Source organism: Mya arenaria, chromosome 1 (assembly GCF_026914265.1).
Source record: "Mya arenaria isolate MELC-2E11 chromosome 1, ASM2691426v1".
Classification (NCBI taxonomy): domain Eukaryota; kingdom Metazoa; phylum Mollusca; class Bivalvia; order Myida; family Myidae; genus Mya; species Mya arenaria.
Genome location: NC_069122.1, coordinates 46013592 through 46039421, shown reverse-complemented (window position 1 = coordinate 46039421; position 25830 = coordinate 46013592). Strand labels below are relative to the sequence as shown.

The following is a 25830-nucleotide window of genomic DNA, read 5'->3' as shown; positions in this document are numbered from 1 at the left end:
TGAAGAGTATTTGCAAGTATACACTTCCGCTTGGAAACGAATCTCGAATAAACACGTTTTTTCCAAAATAAAAGATATTTTGTGAGTCAAGATATAGTTAAACCTTCTTACAACATTTGTCTTTGTTCGAGTTATTGATATCATCTTAGTTTTTTAATGCAACGATAATTTATTATTGATTAATAAACCCAACTTTCAGTTTCGTATATTTTCATATGGAAAAATGAAAATGCATATTCAGGCTATTAGTCAACTTGGTGCTGATTCTGAATAGTTTTAGAATATTCTGTATCTTTGTAGAATGCACTTCACACTTTTTTGTTGGATATAAACTACAGGGATGTGAGTTGTCCGGGGATTTCTGCGGATCCGATTGATTTAGGGACCATTTTAGTGAATACTGTAAATGCAAAAAAAAAGATGTATGGGTGGGTGAAGTCGAGTTCCAAGCTCCTGAGATCCCATAGATTTACTGTTTAGTTCCCGGGTTCCTTCTAGAGATATACACTTAGCCTAGTCAATCATACTCGATGAATCTTCTTATAAGTCAAAGCCTTCCATCTAGTCCAATCAGTATGAATATAATTATAAAAATAAAACCAAGCACCGTAAATCATTGTGTATAGGACGCTTTCGTAAATATGTGCAGACAAAAAATACAAGCAAAATAGAAGAGAGTACCACTTAATAGTATATTAAGGATGCATTGAAAAAATGTCATATTTATCAAAATCACTGGCAGCCATATTTGTTTTGACAAATTTTATCGTAAAATTACAAAGGCTATTTAATAGTACAGTGTATGTACAAAAATGATAAAATAATTAACTTCTTTTATTTGTTGTCATCTGTTGATGCTAACCATACCCGATTTTCTACTGCTGTCTTTGAATTGAAATGTAAACAAACCTATTTCGCCTGGAAAAGAACTTCGGAAAAAAAACGGTCAAAAGCCTAATATTATAAAAAAAGACGCAGGCATTTTATTTATTCTTGGGGGGAAAAGGTGTGTACTATACACAATGATTTATGGTAGTCAACACTGAGAAAATCCTTCAGATTGATTTAAATAGTAGAAACAAATTGAAGTGGGATTGGCTGGAAACATGAGTGAATGGGACCAGTATGTCATCTTGCATCAACTTCTTCTTCCTTTTCAATTTTATATAGCATGGCATCAACATGGACCACATAGTAAAAACTCTCTCGTGAATACTTTCCTTTGTTGAACACACAAAATGACCCCAAAAATTAATCAAATGTAAAATAACCAACATATCAATGGGAAGAAGAAGGATATTGATAACAACTTCGGCATCGATGCTGTGATTATTTAGTTTTAACATATTTATTTTACAACGATTGTGAAACAAGTTATTAAAACATATTAATCACTCTTGTTGGACTTTTGGATTTTATGCGAGAGTGTGGTCTTGTGTTGTGGGGGAACCCGGAGCAAACCCACTTGTCTGGCTTGGTGACCACATACCAAACTCTGTGTGTGATTACTGTGTGATTGTATGCAAATTATTGGCAGGAGAGCCCTCAAAATGGCTTTTAAAAAGCCAGTTTTGCAGCCAAACCCCTGGCAGAAATGGTATCAGCCTGTTAGCTGCCTTGTCAATCACATCCCTGATATTATCAAAGCTTTAACTGTACCAAATTGAATTGGTAACATATGTTGCCAGCTTGTACCTACAACTACTTGAACATTAGACTGCTAGTACAATGCTCTACTGACTTAGCTAAATGTTTGGTTGGTTCTTTCCAATGGGGCTTCAGTAATTATGGAGCAAATAGCAAATTTTCCAATAAAGATTTCCAAAGAACTGATAAAGATATTTTCTATGAAAATAAATCCAATTTTTACGCTAATTACTTATGAACATTTTGTCATTATGAACACCCTCCCAAAGAACACTTCACATTTCACTTATTGAAATGTTAAACTTAGCCATTGAAAATTAATATGATGTAAATCATTCTACACATGTACCAAGCTTCAGATAAGAGTCATAATTGGCATATTTGGGTTTTAAAATTGGCCAATTACAATATCAAATCAAACATCTGTTTTATTGGCTTTAGGATCAACCATAATAAAAATTATTGTATGTGTAAATACATGCCTGTTTGTGCCAGTAACAATTACCATTACACTTTCTTGGATGGAACCAAGGTGTACATTTCACTTCACAAAATAACATTTAGGCATTGAATGCACTTTAAGTAAAACATTTTCTGTAGCTCTACATGTATGTTATTATAGAACACGTAAAAGTACACATGTAAATATGTTTTTGCCTTACTCATGCTTGGGACCAGTCCTGAATAAGGATCAACTAAGTTGAGAAGTTTATTCAAAGTCATATGACATCAAATATATTCTAATTTAAATTATTTATGATAAATATTCTTGTGTTAAAAATATTATGGTATTTTTTACCTTAGAGAGCTTCAGCAAATATGGATCTTCCGGTGATGCAGGGCTCAACCAAGAGGTATGAAATTCCACTCGGCCATCTGGATTTCTCCTACATCAACAATTGTGCTGATATAAAAGAGCTAGAAAAGATATACAGGGTATTAAAGTAAGTATGAACAAAATAATAAAAAATTAATTGACATGTCATTGAAAAGTCTTTGGTTGAAAAAAATGTTCCCAACAATTTGTATAACATGAATATATTACACTGTATGCCTGTTGATTAGATTTTAATTTAAAGAATTGGATCTTCGTCCACTACGCCCACATCGATACATTAAATGGTCAAACTGGGAATTTCTTCAAAGTACATGCAAGAAAACAAAAGGGAAAACATCAGCATTGATGATATCTGTATTCATCAATGTCTAAAAATCAGCAAAAATATATTTTTCAATAAAATGGATGTGACGATGTTACTAGTCGTATGACTTAGTTTAGCTGATTTATTTTACAACGATTGTGAATTAAGCTATTGCAACATTATATTAATAACTCTTGAGAGAGTGTGGTCTGGTATTGTGGCGGAAAATGGAGTACCCAGAGGAAATCCACTTGTCTGGCTTGATGACTCGCACAAACGAAACTCACATGCGCCCAGACCGATAATCGAACCCAGGTCGTCAAGGTGAGAAGCGAGTGTGTTAACCACTGCACTTACTGGATGACGTATGAGTTGATTCATTATCAGTGCCAGTGGTTTTCTTTGCTATATTTTTATTTTTTTGTTCATTGTCCAATTGCGTTCATACCCCGATAATGACATCAAGCCTGCAATTCATTCCTTAATTAAGAGAGCAGATATCAATCTGTTTCATATAAACAACCAGTATTCCTGTTTGGTTTCAATCAGTGTCTTGAGAGACAATATGAAAGTACTGATGGCCAGTCTCAAACCACTTTATTTCCTGGGTGAGAGACACAAATACCACTACACCATGCTTTTTGTTCATAATAACTAATTGTTGATTTTATTAATAAAGGTCTAAAGAGGAGGGTCATTATGAGCAGCTGGAAAGGTGTTGTGAAGAGAAAATTAAGGAACTCAACCCAAACAGGTTTGTGCAAGATCCGTAGGCGATGATAAGCCATATAGTTAACAGTAGTTCAAACTTCATTATTTTACAAGGCAATTGTGAAACCAGTTTTTACAACATAATATTCATCACTCATGCTGGCACGATGTTACACAAGAGTGTGGTCTTATATTGTGCAGAAACCAGGGTTGATTTTCATAAAATTTCTTCAGCCATTTCTTAACTTAAGTCAAAAGAGTGTTCATAGTTAAATTAAAAGAAAAGTAGAAATGTTTTTAAAAGAAAAGTATGTACTTTTGACAAAATTATTGAAAATGAAGTATTTCAGGGAGTATAAAGTTATTATAACATTTGCTAAGAGAGATAAGGTAGGAAAATGACTTAAGTTTTGAAATGCTTTATGATGTTTTATGAATACCACCCCAGGCCCCCATTCCTCGAAACTTCTTAAGCTTAACAGGCTTCAGAAGCTTATTTCAAATAGCCAAAATTCATACTTTAGTTTGTTTTTGATAAATGAAAAATGTTTTTTTGTGTGAATATCATGTGAAAGCTCTTCATAGAATTCTAAAAACACTTAAAGAAGTAAACATTTTACAATTAATAGTGAACTAAAAATAGTGAGCTTATCTTGATCATGTTGTAAGGGATTTAAGAAGTTTTTCGAGAAATCGGGGCCAGAGTATCCAGAGGTAACCCACTTACCCCACGCCTGGTTAGTGAGTGCACTTATCATTCCACTTAAACAGGACAACATAAGCTAAAACTAAGCTCTTAAATATCCTGACCATAAAGAAGTAATTGCGTCATTGTCATATATACTCCTCACATGCATGAAAGTAATTGCTATTTAAACACTTTTTTTTAATCAATTTCAGCCGTCTCTTGCGCAAGGAAATCCCACTTTCTAGCAAGGGTGACCTTGAACTGGATGAAAGGCAACAGCTTGATGAGGACCTCAAGGTAAATAAAACTGTGAAAAATGAATGGTAGATGCAGATGTATCCATTCACACACCTTCAGTTTCTGAACTGATATAGATTAAAAAATGTAAAGAGGCTTGGACCCAAGGTATAGGTCACTGCGATAGTATAAAATGAATGGTAGATGCTGATGTATCCATTCACATGCCCTAAGTTTCTGAAATGGTAAAGATTAAAAAAAAACAAAGAGGCTGGGACTCAAGGTATAGGTCACTGTGATAGTAAAAAAGAATGATATATGCTGATGTATCCATCTGCAGCCTGACAGAGGACTAAGAAAACTCGGAGGAATTAAGATATGCTTTTACTTAAATCGTTATAAAAATGTTCTTACTTAGTTAACTATTAAACATACTTGTGCTAACTGATGCCAGATAGTTTAAAGATTGTTAAATTTAAAGGTCATTGATGTTTTGAGACAAATATATTTTAGGACTTTTTAAAAGTGCTTTCCTGAGGGGTTAATTCAACTTTCTTGGAGAAAAAAATAATACTTTTTAATGGAGACCTGCACCTTTCATATAACCACAAAAAAGAGTTAATTGGGGAGCCATGTACTGTAATAATATAAAAAAAACAACGAGAAATATCACAACAGATGAGGGCAGTAAGTGAGAAACAGACAGCTGGACAAGAGTTACCTCCCATAAGCGCAGGAAATAATAACTTTCAAAGTTGATGGAATATAGTTGATTATTAACAATGATTTGTAATTCATGAGTTATTTACAGAGCTGGACATCCAACATGAAATACATGGACTCTGGAGTGAAAGGGGAAATTATTGAGGGACAAGCAGATGAACCAGAGTTGCCTCCCATTAGATCAGGGTCAATAACTCTTACAGCTGATGGAGTGAGTATTTATATATATATATATTTATATAAACCCTAATTATTTTTATGCATTACAGTGTTATCAATTAGAATCAACTGCCAGCCAAATTTGATGGTTCAATTTTGTATCATTTCGTATCAAATTTGGAAAAATAAATGAATTTTGAGAAAAATAAGTAGTAGCTGGTCGGTAACTTTACTATTTAAGACAGTTGAGCCAAAGCTTATTGAGAACCTTGCATTGACATTAATGATTGAACAGTTTTAATACTTGAATGCATGTATATGAAAATCTATAAAGTTTCTGTTTAAAATTAAAGAAAGTTTGAACACCATATGTACAGTTATCCTTGTCCTCCATGAGGTCAAACGCAACTGAAAGAACAAAACAATACTTGTTTAAACTAATAGCTGAATTTTTATATATCAAATGTAATTGTCTGAGTTAAATTTATTTATTTTTATTTTTTTTGTAGGCTAAATCCAACAAACCAGTAAAGTCTAACAAGCGTGTGATGCCAAGAGAGTACAGAGATTGGGACAAGTAAGTTGACAGAAGAATGGTGCTTTTTGTAATATGTTTTAATGAAACAGTTTGTGTTATATGTTGTTAGTGCGTAAAAAACTCTAATAATAAATACCAACTCATAACAATACAGTTTTCCAACAAAACCGTGCACAAATTAATGTTACAAAAAGCATAAAAGTTTACGAGCAATGAATAAGTTAAAACACTCTCTTGAAATAAATAGAGGACGATTGTTTGTTTCAGTGTAAGATTGTAATATATATTTCACTGAGTGAGCACCAAAATTTGTATTTCAAGAGAGGCATTTAGTTACACTTTTTTTAAAAAAATGATCCAGTTTGTATGGGCACTAAGTGTCATTTAGAAATGACATCATTGAAATTGTGTCCCAACCCTGTGCGTGCTGACATTTAATTTGGAACAGAGAGTTAACCTATTCTGTTCCCCATTAACCTAAATAGTGCCCCTTGAACCCATATTGTGCCCCTATTAGCATAACACTTTAAGCCAATGGACTGAAGCAGTGAAGATAATAATAGTTGAAATCAAGGAAAAGGTACAACTTCAACATTAGATGTTTCTGTGACATAACCCTTGTACTAACTGTACTCTCTTGATGAACAGGATTGATGTTGACAAAGAACTTGAAAAAGTCGATGAAGCTGACAGTAAGGTCAGCGAGCGGACCTTTATCGGCAATCGAGAGATGACAAATCTGCCGGAAACTGTAGATACAACAGGACTTTCTGAGGCTGAAAAACGCATGAAGGCTGACAGGGAGAAAGACAAGGGAAACGAGGTGGGCAGGTTTTGTTATTCTCTGCTTTTTTACTGTCTTAATGAATCAGATGAATTTCTGACTCTTTGTGGATTATGATATGCTACAAGCATGAGGAATTTATTGGAATTGATGGAGATTTCTAGGAATTAAACATAAACTCTTACCAAATAAAGATGCAACATGGGTTTGAATTTACCGAATATGAAAAAGGAAAAGAATGCCCAGTGACACATACAAATAGTAGGGACAGATTCACTAAAACAATCATTTTAATGGAAAATTTACCAATTCAAGTTTTAAGTATTAATCTTTTAATCACCATCATCGTCCATGTTTAAAAGGCAAAATAATACATGTGTATGAATTTGTTTTACTAAACGACGGCAATTGGTATGTTTCAGGCTTTCAGATCCAACGACTTTAAAGAGGCTATCACCTATTACTCCAGAAGTATTTTCCTGTTCCCCACAGCAGCATCTTATAACAATAGAGCACTAGCTCGTAAGTTTAAACTTACATTTCCAAACAATTTCTATTTTTTTAAGTTTCTCATTCCTAAGCAAATTGACTACAATATTGATACACATGTAGTAATACTACTATTAAAGTATCATTAAATCTATGTCAATTGTCTTAAAAATAATCTGAATAAGATCATATTCATTCTCAAAACCTATTGACTGTAAATAAGATCTGCAGAATGGATTAAAATATTTAGGTACACATTTTTAACCCCATAAAATACAGGTCAATTGATTTTGGTTTCCAACCACTATTTTTTTAGGAGTTATGTCCCCTTTTTAATGTATTTTTTTTCAAAAATGGTATCAGGATGATAACTTATGACAGAGTCCACTGTTTTAAATAGTTTTTGTACAAATGTCGACGCCATGAAATACAATAAACTTTGTTAGAAGCTGCTTATATTTGACATGGTTATGTCCCCTTTTCAACATAGAATTTGCCAAGATTTGATGTCTGGAAGATAACATATGGTAAATACAATGTATTTAAATAATATTGGGTACACATGTTCATCACTATAAAATACAGATTCAGTTTGCCTTATGTTACAAACAACCCATGTTTGATGGAGTTGTTGCCTTTAGAAGTAGTTGACCATTCCTGTGACCAGGCCACATATCAGGGTGTTCGTCACACCTGTGACTGCCCAGGATTTACCCAAAGTTGTGTTGTAAAAAATTGTTATGACGCTTTCATGAGTAAAGTTATATAACACTCTAAAAATGGATGGTCTATGTTGTGATTTGGGTACAAAATCCAGCTAAAAACGGAATCTGCATGAAGGTTTATATATTGTAAAACTGTGTCGTGTTCCAGGCCTGAAGTTTACGCAGTGGCAGGAGGCGATAGATGATGTGAACACTGTGTTGAAGATGGAACCTGACAATGTTAAAGGTAGGCCGTAGTATTTAGGTCATTTGTACTGGAGGTTAGACTTACGGAGGTGTAGCTAACATAGGGCGGTAATCAATAACTACTCTGATTTTACTCAATTTTAAGATTAGAAAGTGTTTTTATTTGACTGTAAAAACAACTGGTCAAATGAATCACTGAGGCGTGTCTTAAAACAAGGATAGCAGCAATATTGAATTAGACCTCAGGGCCAGTATTCAATATTGGTCTAATTCTAATTCTTAAACATGCCACAGTGGTTCCATTCAGGCCATGGTCAGCTAAATATACAGGCCAATCAAAACATTTAGTTTATGATCTTAATTTTATGTTCAATCTAAGTTGCTTATTGAATAAAGACCCCAATATCACAAAAATACTCATGTGATATCTCAAACTCATTTGACCACATAAAAAAGCACAGTATGGTTCAAAATATTTTATGTTCCTTTCAAGAAATAAAAATTTACAACAAAAGATGTACTTTAGTAATGGCTAAAAAAAATAATGAGCTGTACTGTACTCATTTACTTCTTTGCTGTATTTTTTTCTTTGGAATCTTGACCAAAGTTTTTAATCAACATTTCCCTGAATAATAAGCTTTTAAATTATGGAAAACATATATGATTTTGAATAACTTTCAATGTTATGTGTTAATATGAGCTGAATATGAAATTGTTATTTGACTTTTTAGCTCCACTGGCCGAAGGCCATGGAGCTTATGTCGTCACAGATTGTCCGTCGTGAGTGCGTGCGTGCTTGCGTAAACTTTTACTTTAAACAACATCTCCTCTGAAACTGATAAGCGGATTTTGACAAAACTTCACAGGAATGTTCCTTTGGTGGTCCTTTACCAAAATTGCTCAAATGGTTCCGGTCCATTGCACAATATGGCCGCCAGAGCTAAAAATAGCAAAATCTTTAAACGACATCTCCTCTGAAACGGTTCGGCAGATTTTGATGAAACTTGACAGTAATGTTCCTTGGGTGGTCCTTTATTAAAATTGCTCAAATGGTTCTGGTCCATTGCACAATATGGCCGCCACAGCTAAAAATAGCAAAATCTTTAAACGACATCTCCTCTGAAACGGATAGGCAGATTTTGATGAAACTTGACAGAATTGTTCCTTGGGTGGTCCTTAACCAAAATTGCTCAAATGGTTCCGGTCGGCTGCACAACATGGCTGCCAGGGCAAAAAAATAGAAAAACCTTTAAAGAACATCTTCTCAGAAACCGATGATCAGATTTTGATGAAACTTAACAGAAATGTTCCTTGGATGGTCATTAACCAAAATTTGTTAAATGGTTCCAGTCCACTGCACACCATGGCTGCCAGAGCTAAAAAATAAAAAAAACTTTATACGACTTGGCGTCGAAACCGATGACCTTTTTTCGATAAAACTTGACAGAAATGTTTGTTTGGTGCTCCTTTACTCAAATTGCCCAAATCATTTCGGTCCACTGCACAACATGGCAGCCAGAGCTATTAAAGTAAAAATTTTTTTTAAATAACTTCTCCTCAAAAATTGATGATTGTATTTCTATGAAACTTGACGAAAATGTTCGTTAGGTGGTCTTTGCTTGAACCTTTTGGCCAGTGGAGCACAGGCACTGATGTGCCTCTTGTTTTGTGATATTGCCACCTGGCCCAATACCACAAAAATACTCAGACTCAAATCATTTGACCACATAGCATCAAGAGTTATTAAAAATCTTACATGTTTTTACGCCTTTTTAAAGCGCATTCTCTCATGAAATATGTTGATTAAAATCTTTGGTTAAGATTCCAAACAAATTGTCTTCTACAGCATGAAATGTAATTGAGTACAAATAAAGAAAACAACATTTTTTGCTCCAGAATAAGTTATACAAGATGTTGAGAAAAGGTTTTTACCGACACTTTCTGTGAGAAATCATGTTTTTGAAATAGCAATAAACATACAAGATTCGGATCATATTACGCTTAAAGTTTAAAGTGGTAAAATGAGTTGAGACTGAGATTGAGATGACTTGAGTATTTTTATGCCCCCTTTTGAAAAAAGTGGGGTATATTGTTTTGCACATGTCGGTCGGTCGGTCGGTCGGTCGGTCGGTCTGTCTGTCTGTCGGTCGGTCGGTCGGAATACCAAATGGTTTCCGATCAATAACTTGAGAACGCTTTGACCGAGGGACCTCATACTTGGTATGTGTATTGGTCATCACCAGCAGATGAACCCTATTGATTTTGAGGTCAGTGGGTCAAAGGTCAAGGTCAGTGTGACCTTTACATGAAAAACGGTTTCCGATCAATAACTTGAGAACGCTTTGACCCAGGAACCTCATACTTGGTAGGTGTATTGGTCATGACCAGCAGATGAACCCTATTGATTTTGAGGTCAGTGGGTCAAAGGTCAAGGTCAGTGTGACCTTAACATGAAAAACGGTTTCCGATCAATAACTTGAGAACGCTTTGACCCAGGGACCTCATACTAGGTAGGCTTATTGGTCATGACCAGCAGATGAACCCTATTGATTTTGAGGTCAGTGGGTCAAAGGTCAAGGTCAGTGTGACCTTTACATGAAAAACGGTTTCCGATCAATAACTTGAGAACGCTTTGACCCAGGAACCTCATACTTGGTAGGTGTATTGGTCATGACCAGCAGATGAACCCTATTGATTTTGAGGTCAAAGGTCAAGGTCAGTGTGACCTTAACATGAAAAACGGTTTCCGATCAATAACTTGAGAACGCTTTGACCCAGGGACCTCATACTAGGTAGGCTTATTGGTCATGACCAGCAGATGAACCCTATTGATTTTGAGGTCAGTGGGTCAAAGGTCAAGGTCAGTGTGACTGTAAGCTGAAAAAAGGTTTTCTGATTGTCCATATTTTATTTTCTTATATAGTAGACAGTAGAAATTTATATGTCACTAAATGCATGAGTTGAAGTATCAGTTTTCAGTGAACATCTAGTTTAATTATGCCCCCCTTCGAAGCAGAGGGGTTATATAATTGCTTTGCACATGTCGGTCGGTCTGTTGGAAGACCAAAGCTTGTCCGAGTGATAACTCAACAATTCCCGGACCTATGGTCATCAAACTTGACATGAAGATTAGGTATGACCAGTAGATGACCTGCCTCATATGCATCCAATGACAAATCAGCTGTCATTTCAGTCCATGCATATTTCATTCAATTGTCCAAATATTTCTGGCAACTTGGCGCTCAGGGGGCATAATGTTTGACAAACATCTCTTGTTGTGATAGGGTGGCCCAGGTTCAGGTTTACAGTCTCCAGTGTGTGTACAGACTCTGACTCATAAAAGCAAGTTTTTAAATTTTCCAAACAACTTATTTATATTACATTCTTTTAATTCTATGCTGTAAATGTCGATGAAACTATGTTTTATAGCATTGATGAGGCGAGGTATGGCGTACAAGGGACTGAAGTGTTTTGACAAGTCTCGCAGGGATCTGGAAGCTGTGGTCAGCAAAGAACCAAACAACAAAAAGGCACAGGTAGAATCTAAAGCATTTCATGGTCAATCCTGAGGCCATGTCAAATGATATGGCCAATCCTGAGGCCATGTCAAATGAAATGGCCAATCCTGAGGTCGTGTCCAATGAAATGGTCAATCCTGAGGCCATGTCCAATTAAAAAATTTCAAACCTGAGGCCATGTCCAATGAAATGGCCATTCCTGAGGCTGCATCCAATAAAATGGCCAAACCTGAGGCCGTGTCCAATGAAATGGCCAATCCTTAGGCCTTGTCCAATGAAATGGTCAATCCTGAGGCCGTGTCCTATAAAATAGCCAATCCTTAGGCCTTGTCCAATGAAATGGACAATCCTGAGGCTGTGTCCAATGAAATGGTCAAACCTGAGGTCGTGTCCAATGAAATGGCTAATCCTTAGGCCTTGTCCAATGGAATGGTCAATCCTGAGGCCATGTCAAATGAAATGGCCAATCCTTAGGCCGTGTCCAATGAAATGGTCAATCCTGAGTCCGTGTCCTATGAAATGGCCAATCCTGAGGCGGTGTCCAATGAAATGGCCAATCCTTAGGCTTTGTCCAATGAAATAGCCAATCCTTAGGCCGTGTCCAATGAAATGGTCAAACCTGAGGCCTTGTACAATGAAATGGCCAAACCTGAGGCTGTGTCCAATGAAATGGCCAATCCTTAAGCTTTGTCCAATGAAATAGCCAATCCTTAGGCTGTGTCCAATGAAATGGTCACTCCTGAAGCCATGTCCAATGAAATGGCCAATCCTTAGGCTGTGTCCAATGAAATGGTCACTCCTTAGGCTTTGTCCAAAGAAATAGCCAATGCCATGTCCAATGAAATGGTCAATCCTGAGGCCATGTCCAATGAAATGGTCAATCCTGAGGCTGTGTCAATGAAACGGCCAATTTACTGGATAAAATCACTGATTCAGTATCTATGAGTATTAAAGAGGTGTTAATCTTAAGATTACTTGTTTTTCGAAGAAAGAACGTCCATGTATTGTATAAGTTTATGTCTCATTGTCTATGGCGATGTGTAAAAAGAATACCCTTGGACTTAAACCATTCCAGATTTATATGTCCCGGTAAGATTATCTACACAGTAGTTGAAAAGGTTTGTAAGCAGCCTTGTAGCTCAGTCGTTAAAAAAACTTGCCCTGTCAGCGAGGTGTCCCAGGTACAGTTTTCTGGTCTTGCTACACATTTCTCATGCCCTGTGACAAATGATGCCCAACAAGATAGAGGGACTGTATATGTACATGTATTCAATATCCAACCTTGGTTTTCTTGAGATCAGGTCCCCTTGATCTCTACGCTGGAATTTCAGGGACAAATTCTAACTTTGCAGGGGAGTATGTCATGTATTACTTATATAGGCGATGAGGAGATGTGTAAGCGGCCTGGTAGCTCAGTCTGTAGAGCATTTGCCTTGATAGCAAGCGTCCTGGCTTCGAGCACTGGGCTGGCTGCACATTTTTCTCAACCTGTGTCATATACAAGAGAAACTTAGTACTTATGTTGCCAAAGACAACACATAACAAGTCAGCAAGGTAATTAATTCTTGCTTTAATAATTGTGTAATTATGCCCTTTTTGACGATAAGAATTCTGAATTGAAGACTTGAAAAGCAAAAAAAACATTTAGATTAAGGGAACATCTTTGTTCTTACCTCTTTGATCTATTTTTTACATGAAAACCACTAAATGCCTCTAAATACTGTTTTAAATTTGGTACAATTCTTAGACTCAAATGTCATTCACAGGATTTGCTGGCTGAAGTTGCAAAAGAGAAACAAGAAATAAAGAAAAAGGGTAGAAGAATGAAGATACAAGAAGTGGAAGAGGGGGAGGAAGGGGAGACTACTCCAGTAAGAAATGGCAACTCAGATTCAAAGGGAGATAACTTTGACAATACTGCCAACAAGGAAGGTGTTAGTGAACAAAAAGGGAAAGATAGTGGTAAAACCGCCAGGAGAATGAAAATTGAGGAGGTTGATGATGAAGAAGAAAAAGAAACTGAGATCAGTGTTAATGGTAATTTAGCTAAAGAGGTAATAAGTGAAGAAAAAGTGATTAGCAAACAGGAAGCAACTGCTAAAGACATTTGGGGGGATTATGATGGACAAACAGGAAAAGCTACTGTTGGTAAACAAAGAGAGACGCCTGCTGAAAACGTTTTTGACAACAGTGAACAAGACTTGAAAAGCAATAAAAATGGTACTGTTGAATCATTACCAGAGGAAAAGGATCCAAGTAAGAAACAAATAGCTGTAGAAAATGTCACAAAAGAAGGCAGAGAATCACCAGTGGCTGTCGAGAAAGACTATAAACCTGACAGTACAGAAACAGATGAAAGTGATACTTCAGAACATGATGATGCTACCAATGGGACTGAAAATAACACGGAGGATGAAAATAACACTGGAACCGAGTCAGAAGATTCTAAACCAGCTCCAGTGCAGCATATTAAGAGACCAGTGTTTTTCATGACTGAGTACCCTACTAATTGTGTGAAGTTGAAGGAAGAGGCTACAAAGTACTTCAAAAATGGACAGTATGGGGAGGCAGCTTTAAAGTATACAAAGATAATTGAGATACTGGAAAAGAGTAAGTATTTTGTAAGGAACTTTCGTCAATATTTGATTAGTAAATAATTTGAAATTTGATCATCTTATTTTTAATACAAAAAATGTTTTCAATTTGAATACATTGTGAATGAGATGGGTGGAAGTTTAAATGATACATAAACTCATAGATGTTTTTAAGATGTGGCTTGAATGCACGCCAATACAATTTAATAATTTATGATGCTCTTCATGAATGTACAAAGTTTCCCAAATATGGTAATTAGAGTAAATCATTACTTTAAGGAATATGAATAAATTCAGTATAGACAAAATTATGGGCATAAGAAACTATAATCTGGCTTAAACATCATAAACTTCATTCTTCAGCTGATAACCAGATTGTAAACCTCTCTCTGATGTTGAGTAATCGTGCTGCGTGCCATTTGAAAATTGGGGAACTACCAGGGGCTGTGAAGGACTGCTCGGCTTCACTTGGACTGGTGCCACACAGTGTTAAGCCTTTGTGCAGGAGGGCCAGTGCCTATGAGCATTTAGAAAGGTATGTAGATATCCTTATTAGGGTATAATAGGCCCTAAATGTGTATTGCAGTCCTTCTGCCTTGGGCTGTGAATGATTGCTCAGCTTCACCTAGAGTTGTACCATACTGTGTTGAGCCCGCACCCGTTTGGGTTTGAAGCTTTTTTTGTTGTTGTTGTATTTTTGAAATGTGTGGCTGTGCATCTTTAGTCTTGGTATTTATGTGAGTTATAGATGACACTTTTCTCGTTGTATTAACAAAATTTACCAGCAACATGTTAAGCTTAATAGAAAACCAACTTTGTTTGAGATATTAGAATTAAAAAAGGAAACACCTCACACTTGAGACTGTTATTAAAATATTAAAAGAACTGTTGTTGAAACTTTTGTTAGTGGCCAATTAAGTTCAATGCAAATAAAAAAGATGGCAGAAAATTCGCATATTTCATCCTCTTGTTTTTTAGACTCTATGCAGGTGGAACCTGTCACAAATTATTTCATTCTAAACGATATAACTTCATCTACATTTTACATCTCAATTTAAATAATGAATTAATGCAGAAAACAGCTTGCAGATGATGGAGGTTTTTCAATACTCTCTACCTTACATCCTAGAACAAGGACTCCAACACTCAATATTAGCTTTCATTGTACACTTGAAGAATTGATTTCTTCATGCAGTGTTTTTTCTTACAGATTTGACCGCGCCTATTGTGACTACCGACATGTGTTGTTATTGGATAGCAGAGTTGATCAGGCACATTTGGGAACTAAGAGGTATTAATGTGTAGCTATTTCTAGACTCTAGTCATCTTTATAGCATGTCTTTTTATTGGGATTTTTATTTTATCAAGTATTTTCATAGCCTTAGTGTCGTTGTCATCATCAGCATTGTTGTCACAAAAACTAACCTTGGCAGGGTTCGAATTTAACTTTGAAGAGCACTCGCAAAATTTTGTGAGTGCATTTTGAGGCAACTCGCAAAATGAAAAATCAACTTGCAATTTTGAAAAATCAACTTGCAATTTTATTATTTGCTTTATTCCCTCAAATTTTGTCTAATTAAAGTAGAAATTTACACCTAAGACATATTATGAATATTAAAAAGTATCAATCTTGAGTGGCTCGACTACTAGAACTTGTTGATGGCTTATTCTATTTGGGGGGTACGGAAAGACTCATCTGTTGCTGGCAGCTTTTTGATAACAAAGCTGTCCAATAATTTGACATTGTTCACTTTGTATATTTATCCCGCCATTGGGTCATTTTATATCCATTCGACAAGCACGCTACAGATTTCATTAAGTCTTTAAGTATTAAAAACAATAACATCATAATTTTAAAATAAAAAAAAAGCAACAGTAAATGTAGCGTGGATACTTTGGACCATGAAATATATCGATCAACAAAGTCTATTCATTTTGACAGTTGGGCGAAAATATATTCAAAGGATGATGGGGTTTACATAAAGTGCGCAAAAGCGCTAAATTTAGCCAATGATTGAGCTAGGTGATTTTATCATTCGTATTCACTTTGTATTATGCACGCCTCGGAGCATCCCGGAAAGATTAGAGATAAAACTCGGCCTTTTCCATATTTGTTCTATTTTTGAAACTTACTAGAGCGTGACTCCGTACTGTATTCTTTATACTAGTAGAGTAAACATGCCACTTATAAGCTGTTTACCCTCGACTACGTTGTGGAGTTAAGTTCATGTTTTTTCTTCTTTCCTTTTAACATTTTGTGGTCTAGAAAAAGCCACTCGCAGAATTTTGCGAGCTTGAATAAAAGTCACTCGCAATTTGCAAATGTCGCTCGCATTTTGCGAGTATGCGAGTCTTAATTCGAACCCTGCTTGGCCATGACTTAAAACTGCTCATGCCATTCAAATAATGCAAATTATAAGGCAAGGTCCATATAATAATTTTAATAAATTTTGTTCAGTTATGCCACTTGTTTGAGTGAAATAAAACCAGACAAGCCTTAGTAATTCTCCATGTCCTGTTTTGTTGTTATTGTTGTTTTTTAACTTTGAAAGATGGAATTATATCTGTGGTGCTTTTATTTTGAAATTATCATTCAACTCTAAGTTTTACAGGCTGCATAACTTTGTGTATGTTCTTTAGAAATAAGGCAGCAATGAGTGTAAAATTTATCTTACATTATTAAATTCTCTGCCCTATGAGCAATTCAGTCATCTGCCTCTTTTAACATTAGATATAAATAAGAAATGTTGTGAAATAAACAAAATTGCTTCTAAGCTTTCAGAAAAAATACATATACCAGAAAGATAAACTTTTTTTCAAGTTTTCATATTTGCTTGAAATAAATCGATTTGTGTAATAAGGTGTCAGGACATGCTGCAACAAAAAGACGGGCCAAAATGGAGGCATAAGTTGCATCCCCCAAAAGTCAACCCAACAGAAATTCCCGAAATAGTTTGTCTAGATGGGAAATCAATAGGCTCTGTTGTATTAACTCAACCTCCAGTAACCAGCCAGTCACAGGAAAGCACACCTGTGCCTAGCCAATCAGTCTCAAGTAATGTGACTCCAGTCAGCCAATCACAGCCGCCTACACAAAAGAGTAGCCAGTCAGAAGAAAGAAAGAGTAAACCAATAGAAAAAGATGAAAAGCCAAAGGAAAGGTCCAAGCCTACTCCTCAACAACAGTTTGATGCTCTGAAAGCTCAAGGAAATGAGGCTGTTAAAAAGGTAAAAATTATTATTTAATCATTATTATTATGCATTATATTCAATTGGAGGATTTTGTCTCAGGCAAATCATGTTTTTTCCTTGACACAGCTCAACAAAATGGTTTAAAAGTTGATGTAAAAGAACATCATATTTTTCTTCTTATCTTCTACTTCTATGAATACACGCAATTCCATACAGCTGTATATGTAACAATTCCATACAGCTGTATATGTAACAATTCCGTACAGCTGTACATGTAACAATTCCGTACCGCTGTACATGTAACAATTCCGTACTGCTGTACATGTAACAATTCTGTACAGCTGTACATGTAACAATTCCGTACAGCTGTAAATGTAACAATTCTGTACAGCTGTACATGTAACAATTCCGTACAGCCGTACATGTAACAATTCCATACAGCTGTAAATGTAAAGTGTGACTAAGTTAAACTTTAAACACATGGTTATTTCAAATTGATTGTAGGGAAATTTCCGAGTGGCAGCTCAGTTATATACTCAGTGTGAAGGAGTATTACCAGATCAGACAGTCACCTACACAAACAGGGCTCTGTGCTACATTCGACTTAACCAGGTATGTATATTAATTGATTTGATTGAGGTGTTTTAAGGGATTTATACATGTGAAAACACTTGTACATGAGGGTATATATTGGATTAACTGTTACTACTATAAACAGGTTGGTCGCGTCGCGATGCGCTTTAAGGAAAATAACAGAACTGTTTGTCGAACTCTTGAAATAAAGTATTAATAACAATAACATGGCTCAAGCTAGGTGTTTTTTGTGTCAAAATTTAGTCCATTGTTGTGAAATCTGATTGAGGGTTTTGGGGACTGGTTGATTATTAATTAATAAAAATTCAAACATTATTTGTAGAAGATCGTGAGATTTACCAAAATGACCAATTACCAATGCATGAGTGGTCTTTGCTACATTTACAGAGAGAATATTTTCAATGATTTCTTTTTAACAACTGATTTCCAACTCCAATAAAAAACCTTTAAGTTACAAATGCACCAATAGACACGAATTAAAGAGCGATGTGGTTAAGTGTCAACATTTCAATATAGTAGTCTTTGGTTTGAGCCTTACTGGGAGACACCTACTAATGACCTTATGAAAATCTGGACAGGTACATTGGTTTCTATTAAGAAAGCAGGCTATTCAAATGGGTTATTCAATTTGTCTTATTGTTGCCTTTGCAATCTAGCTATGTATAACTATTTACATTTCTTTCCAGACCAAAGAGGCAGAAGCAGACTGCAGTAAGGCCTTGACCTTGGAAAAAGATAATGTGAAGGCCTTGTTCAGAAGGGCGCAGGCTAGAAAGGTTGGTGTGGGATTCTTGTTTTTATACAGCATATCGTAGAACAGGACATATTATAGTTTTACCTGCAGCTTACAGGCAGGCGGGCTACATTGTATGTCCAGTATTTTGTCCGTTCAAAAACTTAAGGAGCCTTTGTCCAATCATCACCAAATTTGGTAAAAATGTATGGGCATTATATCATAGACATGTTTGATAACCAGTCATATTGCTGCAGTGACACAAGAGTTATCACCCTTTAGTTATAGAAATTACCTAAAATTGATCTCAAATCATCACAAAATTAGTAAAAACTTGTTTGGGCAGAATATCTTGGTCAGGTTTGATAACCATTCATTTTGCCTCTGTCACTCAAGAGTTACGACCCTTGAATTGTACTTACAGTGTCCACTCTCTAAATTTGGAAAAATGTACAACAACTTATCACCAAACTTGATGTCCTAAAATAAAGACAGGCGTTACAGTTGGTGCTCTTATTTAGGATGGAATGTTTGCCTTATTTTTGTGTGTGGAAGTTTCCACCAGGTGCTCTGTACTAGACCACTCTCTTGTGTAATCTTTGGTACCAAGAGTGACCAATAATAATGTTGTTAATTATGGCTTAATCCATAATCATAAATTCATTAATTCATGTCATGAAATCATGAATTCCTGAAAGTAATTCAGTTCAAAAAATTTAATGGGTTTGAATAAAAGTTTAATCTTAGAAAGGAGTATCTGCTTTTCATTTTTGATTTGTTCTGTGAAATTGATTTGAACATTTTAAAGTCAAGAGGTTGATTGTAGTGTGCAATTGAAAAATGTTTTCTGAGTAACTTAACAAGTGTATTTATGCTTATGTAAAGTTTTGTTAATTGGCTACTAGAATTGCAATTACACTTATATAGTTAAAAAATATTGACCAAATATCTTACCTGAAGCTGTGAAAAAGAGAATGTAAGTTACCTTGTCAAAGTTGGCCCACAACCACACTAGTGGCAAAATGAAGACTGAGGTCATGAAAAACTATTGCAACATCTTCTACATGTGGCATGCACTCATTTATAAAGAAAATGCATATGTTCTTGCAGATGTTGAAAAAATATCGGGAGGGAATAGAAGACTTGAGTCATCTTCTGAAAGTAGATCCCAGCAATGCAGCAGCCAAAAAGGAGATGGAGGTCCTAAAGAACTACTGGAGACAGGTCTGGTCTTATTCTTTTGATTTACCTTAAAAAAAGGGAATTGTCATAAGATTTATAAAGCCATCTTTGTCATAAGATGTGCTGTTTTTATTTTTCCATAAAAATGGGTCGTTGTACAAATCAATGTAGGTTATTTCCTAAAAATGCATTTTCTTGTAGTATTTGCTTTTTGGCGTTAGCAGCATTTAATGGCCAGTTAACACACATAATTATTTTATGTACCATAGTTACATAAAATAATTATGTGTTGAACTTGTCTGATTTAAGTCGCCCTGATGGCTGACTTAAATCAGACAAGTTCAAGTAGAAGGGCCTCTAAGAATTAAGGATTTTATATTTTTACGGTCTTATCTCAAGATATTTATTGCTATTCTGACTTTAAAGATGCACTCTTACAGATTGACAGTTTTAACAATATTCTTTTTTGGGGCTCAGAATCCGCTGATTCGGTATCAATGCCTTCAGTTCAGACATATAAGACTTCTAACAAATAGAACCGATCTCAATTGTTTAGGAAATTGCCAAAAATTCCATTTTTCTTGAAGCGTTAGTCACGTTTTTAGCCATAAAACATAAATATTGGAAGGTAAATATCACTGGTTTCCAGACATTTGCAAATAATTGGTTCAATCCAAAAAAGATGTCAAAACACACAATATGTGAGAGTGCAGCTTTAATGTCTGGCATTGTTTATACAGGAGCTACAAGAAATGAAGGACAACATAGAAAAGGAAAAGAAAGAGAAAGCAAAGTTAGAAAAACAAAGCAAGTCTAATCAAAGTGAGAAGGGAAGTAAGCCAAGAAAGCGCATGGTCATTGAGGAGGTAGAAAGTGATGAAGAGTCTTCAGAAAGGGGGACAACTCATGAAGGTTTGTATTTTGCTATGTATGATATATTTGAGTTAAAGTTGAGTGATTATGTTGACTAATACCAGGTCAAGAAAACAAACTGCTTAAATGTGATGTTTGTTTGAAAATACATTTATAACTTTTCAAAAGCATTTCACTAGTTTCCTTGAGCTTTAAATAAAGTAAAGAGTATATGTTTATAACTATTAAAGGATTCATAACATTGACAGTTAACACCACTGATACTTTTTGTTAGTTTAACATGCTTACATATTTTGCAGTTAAAATAGAAAAAAATAATGGCTCTACGTATTCATTTTATTTGTTAGAGCCTATGATATCTATTTCAGGTGGCCAAAAATCAACAAAGGATCCGTCTTCAAAAGGAAGCAAGAATGATACCAGCAAACCCCAAATCCAGGAAGTAAGCGAACAAAAGCCACCGGCCACAAAACCAACAAAACAATCAACTAAACAATCAACATCAAAAGACGAACAAAAAGAAAAGAAACAACAAAAGAAATCAACAACCGTCACAGATACAATCACTGGTTTGCCGTCTGTACCGAAGTCAGGGCCAAAGTTAGACAAGGCAACACCTTTTGAGTTTATATCAGCTTGGAATGCTTTAAAGAAGTCGGAAACTGTGGAGCCATACTATGATCTCTTAAAGCAGATTAAACCATCCGATATAAAGACTGGTGAGTACATACTATGATCTCTTAAAGCAGATTAAACCATCCGATATAAAGACTGGTGAGTACATACTATGATCTCATAAAGCAGATTAAATCATCCGATATAAAGACTGGTGAGTACATACTATGATCTCTTAAAGCAGATTAAATCATCCGATATAAAGACTGGTGAGTACATACTATGATCTCTTAAAGCAGATTAAACCATCCGATATAAAGACTGGTACATACTTTTTCATTCAGAGGCTAAAACATGTAAAGTCCGAAGTTCTACCTTTTTACCTATGTAAACACTAGATTCACCGATGTGACATTTGTATAAAAGTATAGCATGGGGTCTTTGAGACAGTTGAAGGCTGATAAGTCATTGCTTTTGATCATTTCTTGACATTTTATGTATATTTCAGTGATTTCCAACAAACTGGATGGAAGCATGTTAAACATCATCACCCGATGTGTAGCAGAACACTACCTGCCTAATGGTATAGCTCTTCCCTCTAAATTAACTTTTTTATCAATTATGAATTAGAGTTATGAGTGAATATGAGAGTTATAATAGGTAACAGTAACGTGATGTAAGCAAAACAATGAGTTATATCTACCTGTAAGGAATGCTTCTGCTTATGTTAAACATACTTACTGGGAATGAAATGAAAAAAAGAAAACTTAAAAAAAAGGATTATCATAAAACCAATTTCTGCTTGTCAAGTTGCTATTATTAGTATATATTGGACTTAAGTAGACACCATTTTGCAATGCTTTAAAATGTTACCATAATTAAGATATACTTCTGAAAATAAGGAAAGAAATGAAACAACTTGATAGGATAATTAATTTTTAACAATGTAGTGCTAGGTTATTGTCACAATGTTCCAAGCATCAGTAGTATGTGGCTAATATAAGAAGGTTGCGTGTTACACTATTTTGTATAATGGTTTGCTTCCTTCTTGTATTAAACCCATAGACTGTGATATACCTTATTAAAGCTGTGTACACCCTATGTCCAAGTTCTCATTCAGTTCGTAGTCTTCAGCTTCACACAGTGTTTCTTTCATTCAAATGGTATAATTCCTCATTATCTAATGTAATTATGCCCCCCTTCGAAGAAGAGGGGTATATTGCTTTGCACAGGCATGTCGGTCGGTCCGTCGGTAGACCAAAGCTTGTCCGAGTGATAACTCAACAATTCCTAGACGTATGGTCACCAAACTTCGCATGAAGGTTGGGCCTGACCAGTAGATGACCCCTATTGATTTTGGGGGTCATCGGGTCAAAGGTCAAGGTCACAGTGACCTTTAATGGTAAAATAATTTTAAAGCTTGTCCGAGTGATAACTCAACAATGCCTGCACCCATGGCCCTCAAACTTGACATGGAGGTTGGGCCTGACCAGTAGATGACCCCTATTGATTTAAGGGGTCATTGGGCCAAAGGTCAAGGTCACAGTGATCTGGAATGGTAAAAGGTTATCCGAGTGATAACTTGACAATGCCTGCACCCATGGCCCTCAAACTTGATTTGTAGGTTGAACCCGGCCAGAAGATTGTCCCTATTAATTTTAGGGGTCATTGGGCCAAAGGTCAAGGTCACAGTGACCTTGAATGATAAAAGGTTGTCCAAGTGATAACTCAACAATGCCTGCACCCATGGCCCTCAAACTTGACATGGAGGTTGGGCCTGACCAGTAGATGACCCCTATTGATTTTAGGGGTCAAAGGTCAAGGTCACAGTGACCTTGAAAGCAAACTCGACAATTCTTGGACCTATGGTCATCAAACTTGACATGAAGGTTGGGCCTGCCCAGTAGATGACCCCTATCGACTTTGGGGGTCATCAGGCCAAGGTCAATGTCACAGTAACCTTTAACGCAAAAAAGTTAACAAATCTTCCCCCACTGATATCTCAACAATGCCTGAACCTATGATCATTAAACTTGACATGGATGTTAAGCCTGACCAGTTGATTCATAGAGCCAAAGGTCAAGGTCACAGTGATCTTGAATGGTAAAAGGTTGTCCGAGTGATAACTCAACAATGCCTGAACCCATGGCCTTCAAACTTGACTTGGAGTTGCATCTGATTTGTAGATGACCCCTTATGATTTAAGGGGTCATTGGGTCAAATTTCAAGGTCACAATGACCTTGAACGAAAAAAACTTGTCTTGTGATAACTTGACAATGCCTGCACCCATGGCCCTCAAGCTTGACATTTAGGTTTCTGGTGACCAGCTAATGACTCTGGATTTTGAGTTCATAGAGTCAAAGGTCATGACGGTCATAACACACTTTATCCTCACACTTTAATGGTCATAATCTTAAAACAGCAACAAATCAGCTGTCATTTCAGTCCATGCATATTTCATTCAATTGTCCATATAATCCTGACAACATGGCGCTCAGGGGGGCATAATGTTTGACAAACATCTCTTGTTCAACTATATTTACAGGGGAAAACAATGAGAGTTATGCGATTCTTAAGAACCTTTCAACTGTGCCCAGATTTGGATTTATAACCATGTTTATGTCAGCTAAGGATAAAACAGGTTGGTTGATATTTATTTACATAGGTAACAAGTGTATCCTTTATTCTCTTTTCCCTGAATTTAAGATGTCCAATGCAGAAGAAAGGAGGACAGAAACATTGTTGTGACTCAGCTGTGAATATTTGACTGTGAAGGCCAACATATAATTTTAAAGCTTAAGAAATAACAATGGTTCTATTTAAAATTCAATTTTATTCTAAAAATTGCCACACATTTTTGAAGTATACCCCCTAGGGTATAAACTAGTATTCATATAATTAATGAATTAAACCTTAATTATTTCAGACAATTTGAGATAGAGTTATTATAATGCACAGTTATCTTTTTTCAGCAAGTATTCATTTAGCGTTTTAACTATTAATGTTAGTTTTAGATGTTGACTGTTTTCATAAACCATCTCAGGGAAAAAATAACTTCGTGAAAAAAATCATTTTTCCCAAGTTGAATGTAAAGAAAAACTTATGTTTTTCCACCAAAAATATGAAATATGGCAGGAAAAAGGTTTAAAAGATAATGCATGATAATACATTAGATGAAATTAAAGAGTATGTAAAAAAATTATATGTTTAAAATTTGATTGTTTTCACTTACTTATAGTTCAAATTTTTCATTAAGAAGTTTTATGAATATGGCTACAGAACTATACAACTGCTTACATACATCATGCTTCTTATTCTCAATGTAGTTTTTAAAATTATATACCTATTCATTGTGTCGTATTTTCTTCAACAGATCAAACTATAGTTTTCTTTTTATGTTGTGTGGAAACGATTTTCAAATAGGTACTCTGATACTCCTTATCATATGATGAGAGACAGCATTCATCTTTCCTAAACATCTGTAATTCATTTATCAACAACCCAAGGTTATAGTAAAATTTTGTAATATATTTCAGCCAAGGTTACAATTATATAATTATGTTTATTCAATTTCTGTTTCTACTTCCTTCTAGATGTGGAGTCAGTTATGAGTCAGCTGACCACTAAAGCATCCAAGGTCTACAACTCTGGCGACATACAGGCGTTAAGGAAGAGTTATGGGCTTTGAGTTGTGAATTTTAAATGAGCATGGTTAATGAATGATAATTGACAATTCACTATTGTTTTTATGATTGGTAGTTTATTTATGAGCATTTGTTTTGTTGGAACCATTTTGTTGAGGAGGAAATGAAGTTACTTACACCAGTTGATTTGTGAATTTATTTTATCCAATGGACTTTCAAGTTTTATTACAAACCTTTGTTGTGAACACCAAAGCAAAAATTGATTCATAAATGTTGTTGCTTCGCCTTACAAGTTATTTCCTGCAGCGATAAAAATCATGCAAGAGGACACTTGATTCCTGAATTTTACTTATAATGGCATTTGTATTTATCATTATGCACCAGTCAATTGTAATCACGCCCCCCCCCCCCCCCCCAGGTCCGGGGAATAGCAGGGACTTTGTCTTTCGGTCCAGCCAAGCCCGGGTAAGATCCCCGTCCTTCGGGGACGAACTGCCGGTAAAATCCCCTCAGGGACCCTAGGTTAGGCCCATTACCCGCTATTTTTGGCGCAAAGACAAAACCACCGCATTCACCCGGCACTGCGGATCCACCTGGAAGGTAAAAACACAGCCCATTTCCCCGGCTATCCCCGGTATACCACTGGACCTGAGTTGGGGGAGCGAGGTTACAATGACTGGTGCATTATGTATGTTGGTGCATTATTTTCAATCCCTGTTATAATAGGTGTTTACGATACTATCCTTTGTGGCAATGTATTTAAGTCGATACTTTCTTATTTGATGCATAATGGGAGTTTAAACCAGCTGTTATTTTGTTTGATATATTGCAGAATAAAAAATATGAAAAAAACGA

General features: G+C 35.7%; 1 protein-coding gene across 1 annotated transcript; it reads left to right on the top strand.

The window, feature by feature from the left end:
* The first annotated feature begins 3 nt into the window (after positions 1 to 3).
* On the top strand, positions 4 to 25830 carry LOC128229299 (sperm-associated antigen 1-like). The gene is made up of 22 exons (XM_052941141.1): positions 4 to 81; positions 2452 to 2591; positions 3469 to 3543; positions 4401 to 4485; positions 5237 to 5359; positions 5817 to 5884; positions 6494 to 6668; positions 7052 to 7151; positions 7992 to 8069; positions 11459 to 11565; positions 13314 to 14157; positions 14505 to 14676; positions 15352 to 15432; positions 17003 to 17369; positions 17838 to 17945; positions 18614 to 18703; positions 19771 to 19884; positions 20583 to 20754; positions 21084 to 21434; positions 21839 to 21913; positions 23877 to 23972; positions 24925 to 25830. The coding sequence occupies exons 2-22, from the start codon at positions 2467 to 2469 to the stop codon at positions 25017 to 25019; spliced, it is 3501 nt and encodes a 1166-aa protein (XP_052797101.1). The 5' UTR covers positions 4 to 81; positions 2452 to 2466; the 3' UTR covers positions 25020 to 25830.

What these genes read in the sequence shown, in the direction of transcription:
- LOC128229299 (XM_052941141.1), top strand. Translation starts at nt 2,467, where the DNA reads ATGGATCTTCCGGTGATGCAGGGCTCAACCAAGAGGTATGAAATTCCA. An exon ending in CAAACAACAAAAAGGCACAG is followed by an intron (nt 11,566 to 13,313) that starts GTAGAATCTAAA and finishes TGTCATTCACAG; the next exon opens with GATTTGCTGGCTGAAGTTGC. An exon ending in GTCAGCTAAGGATAAAACAG is followed by an intron (nt 23,973 to 24,924) that starts GTTGGTTGATAT and finishes ACTTCCTTCTAG; the next exon opens with ATGTGGAGTCAGTTATGAGT.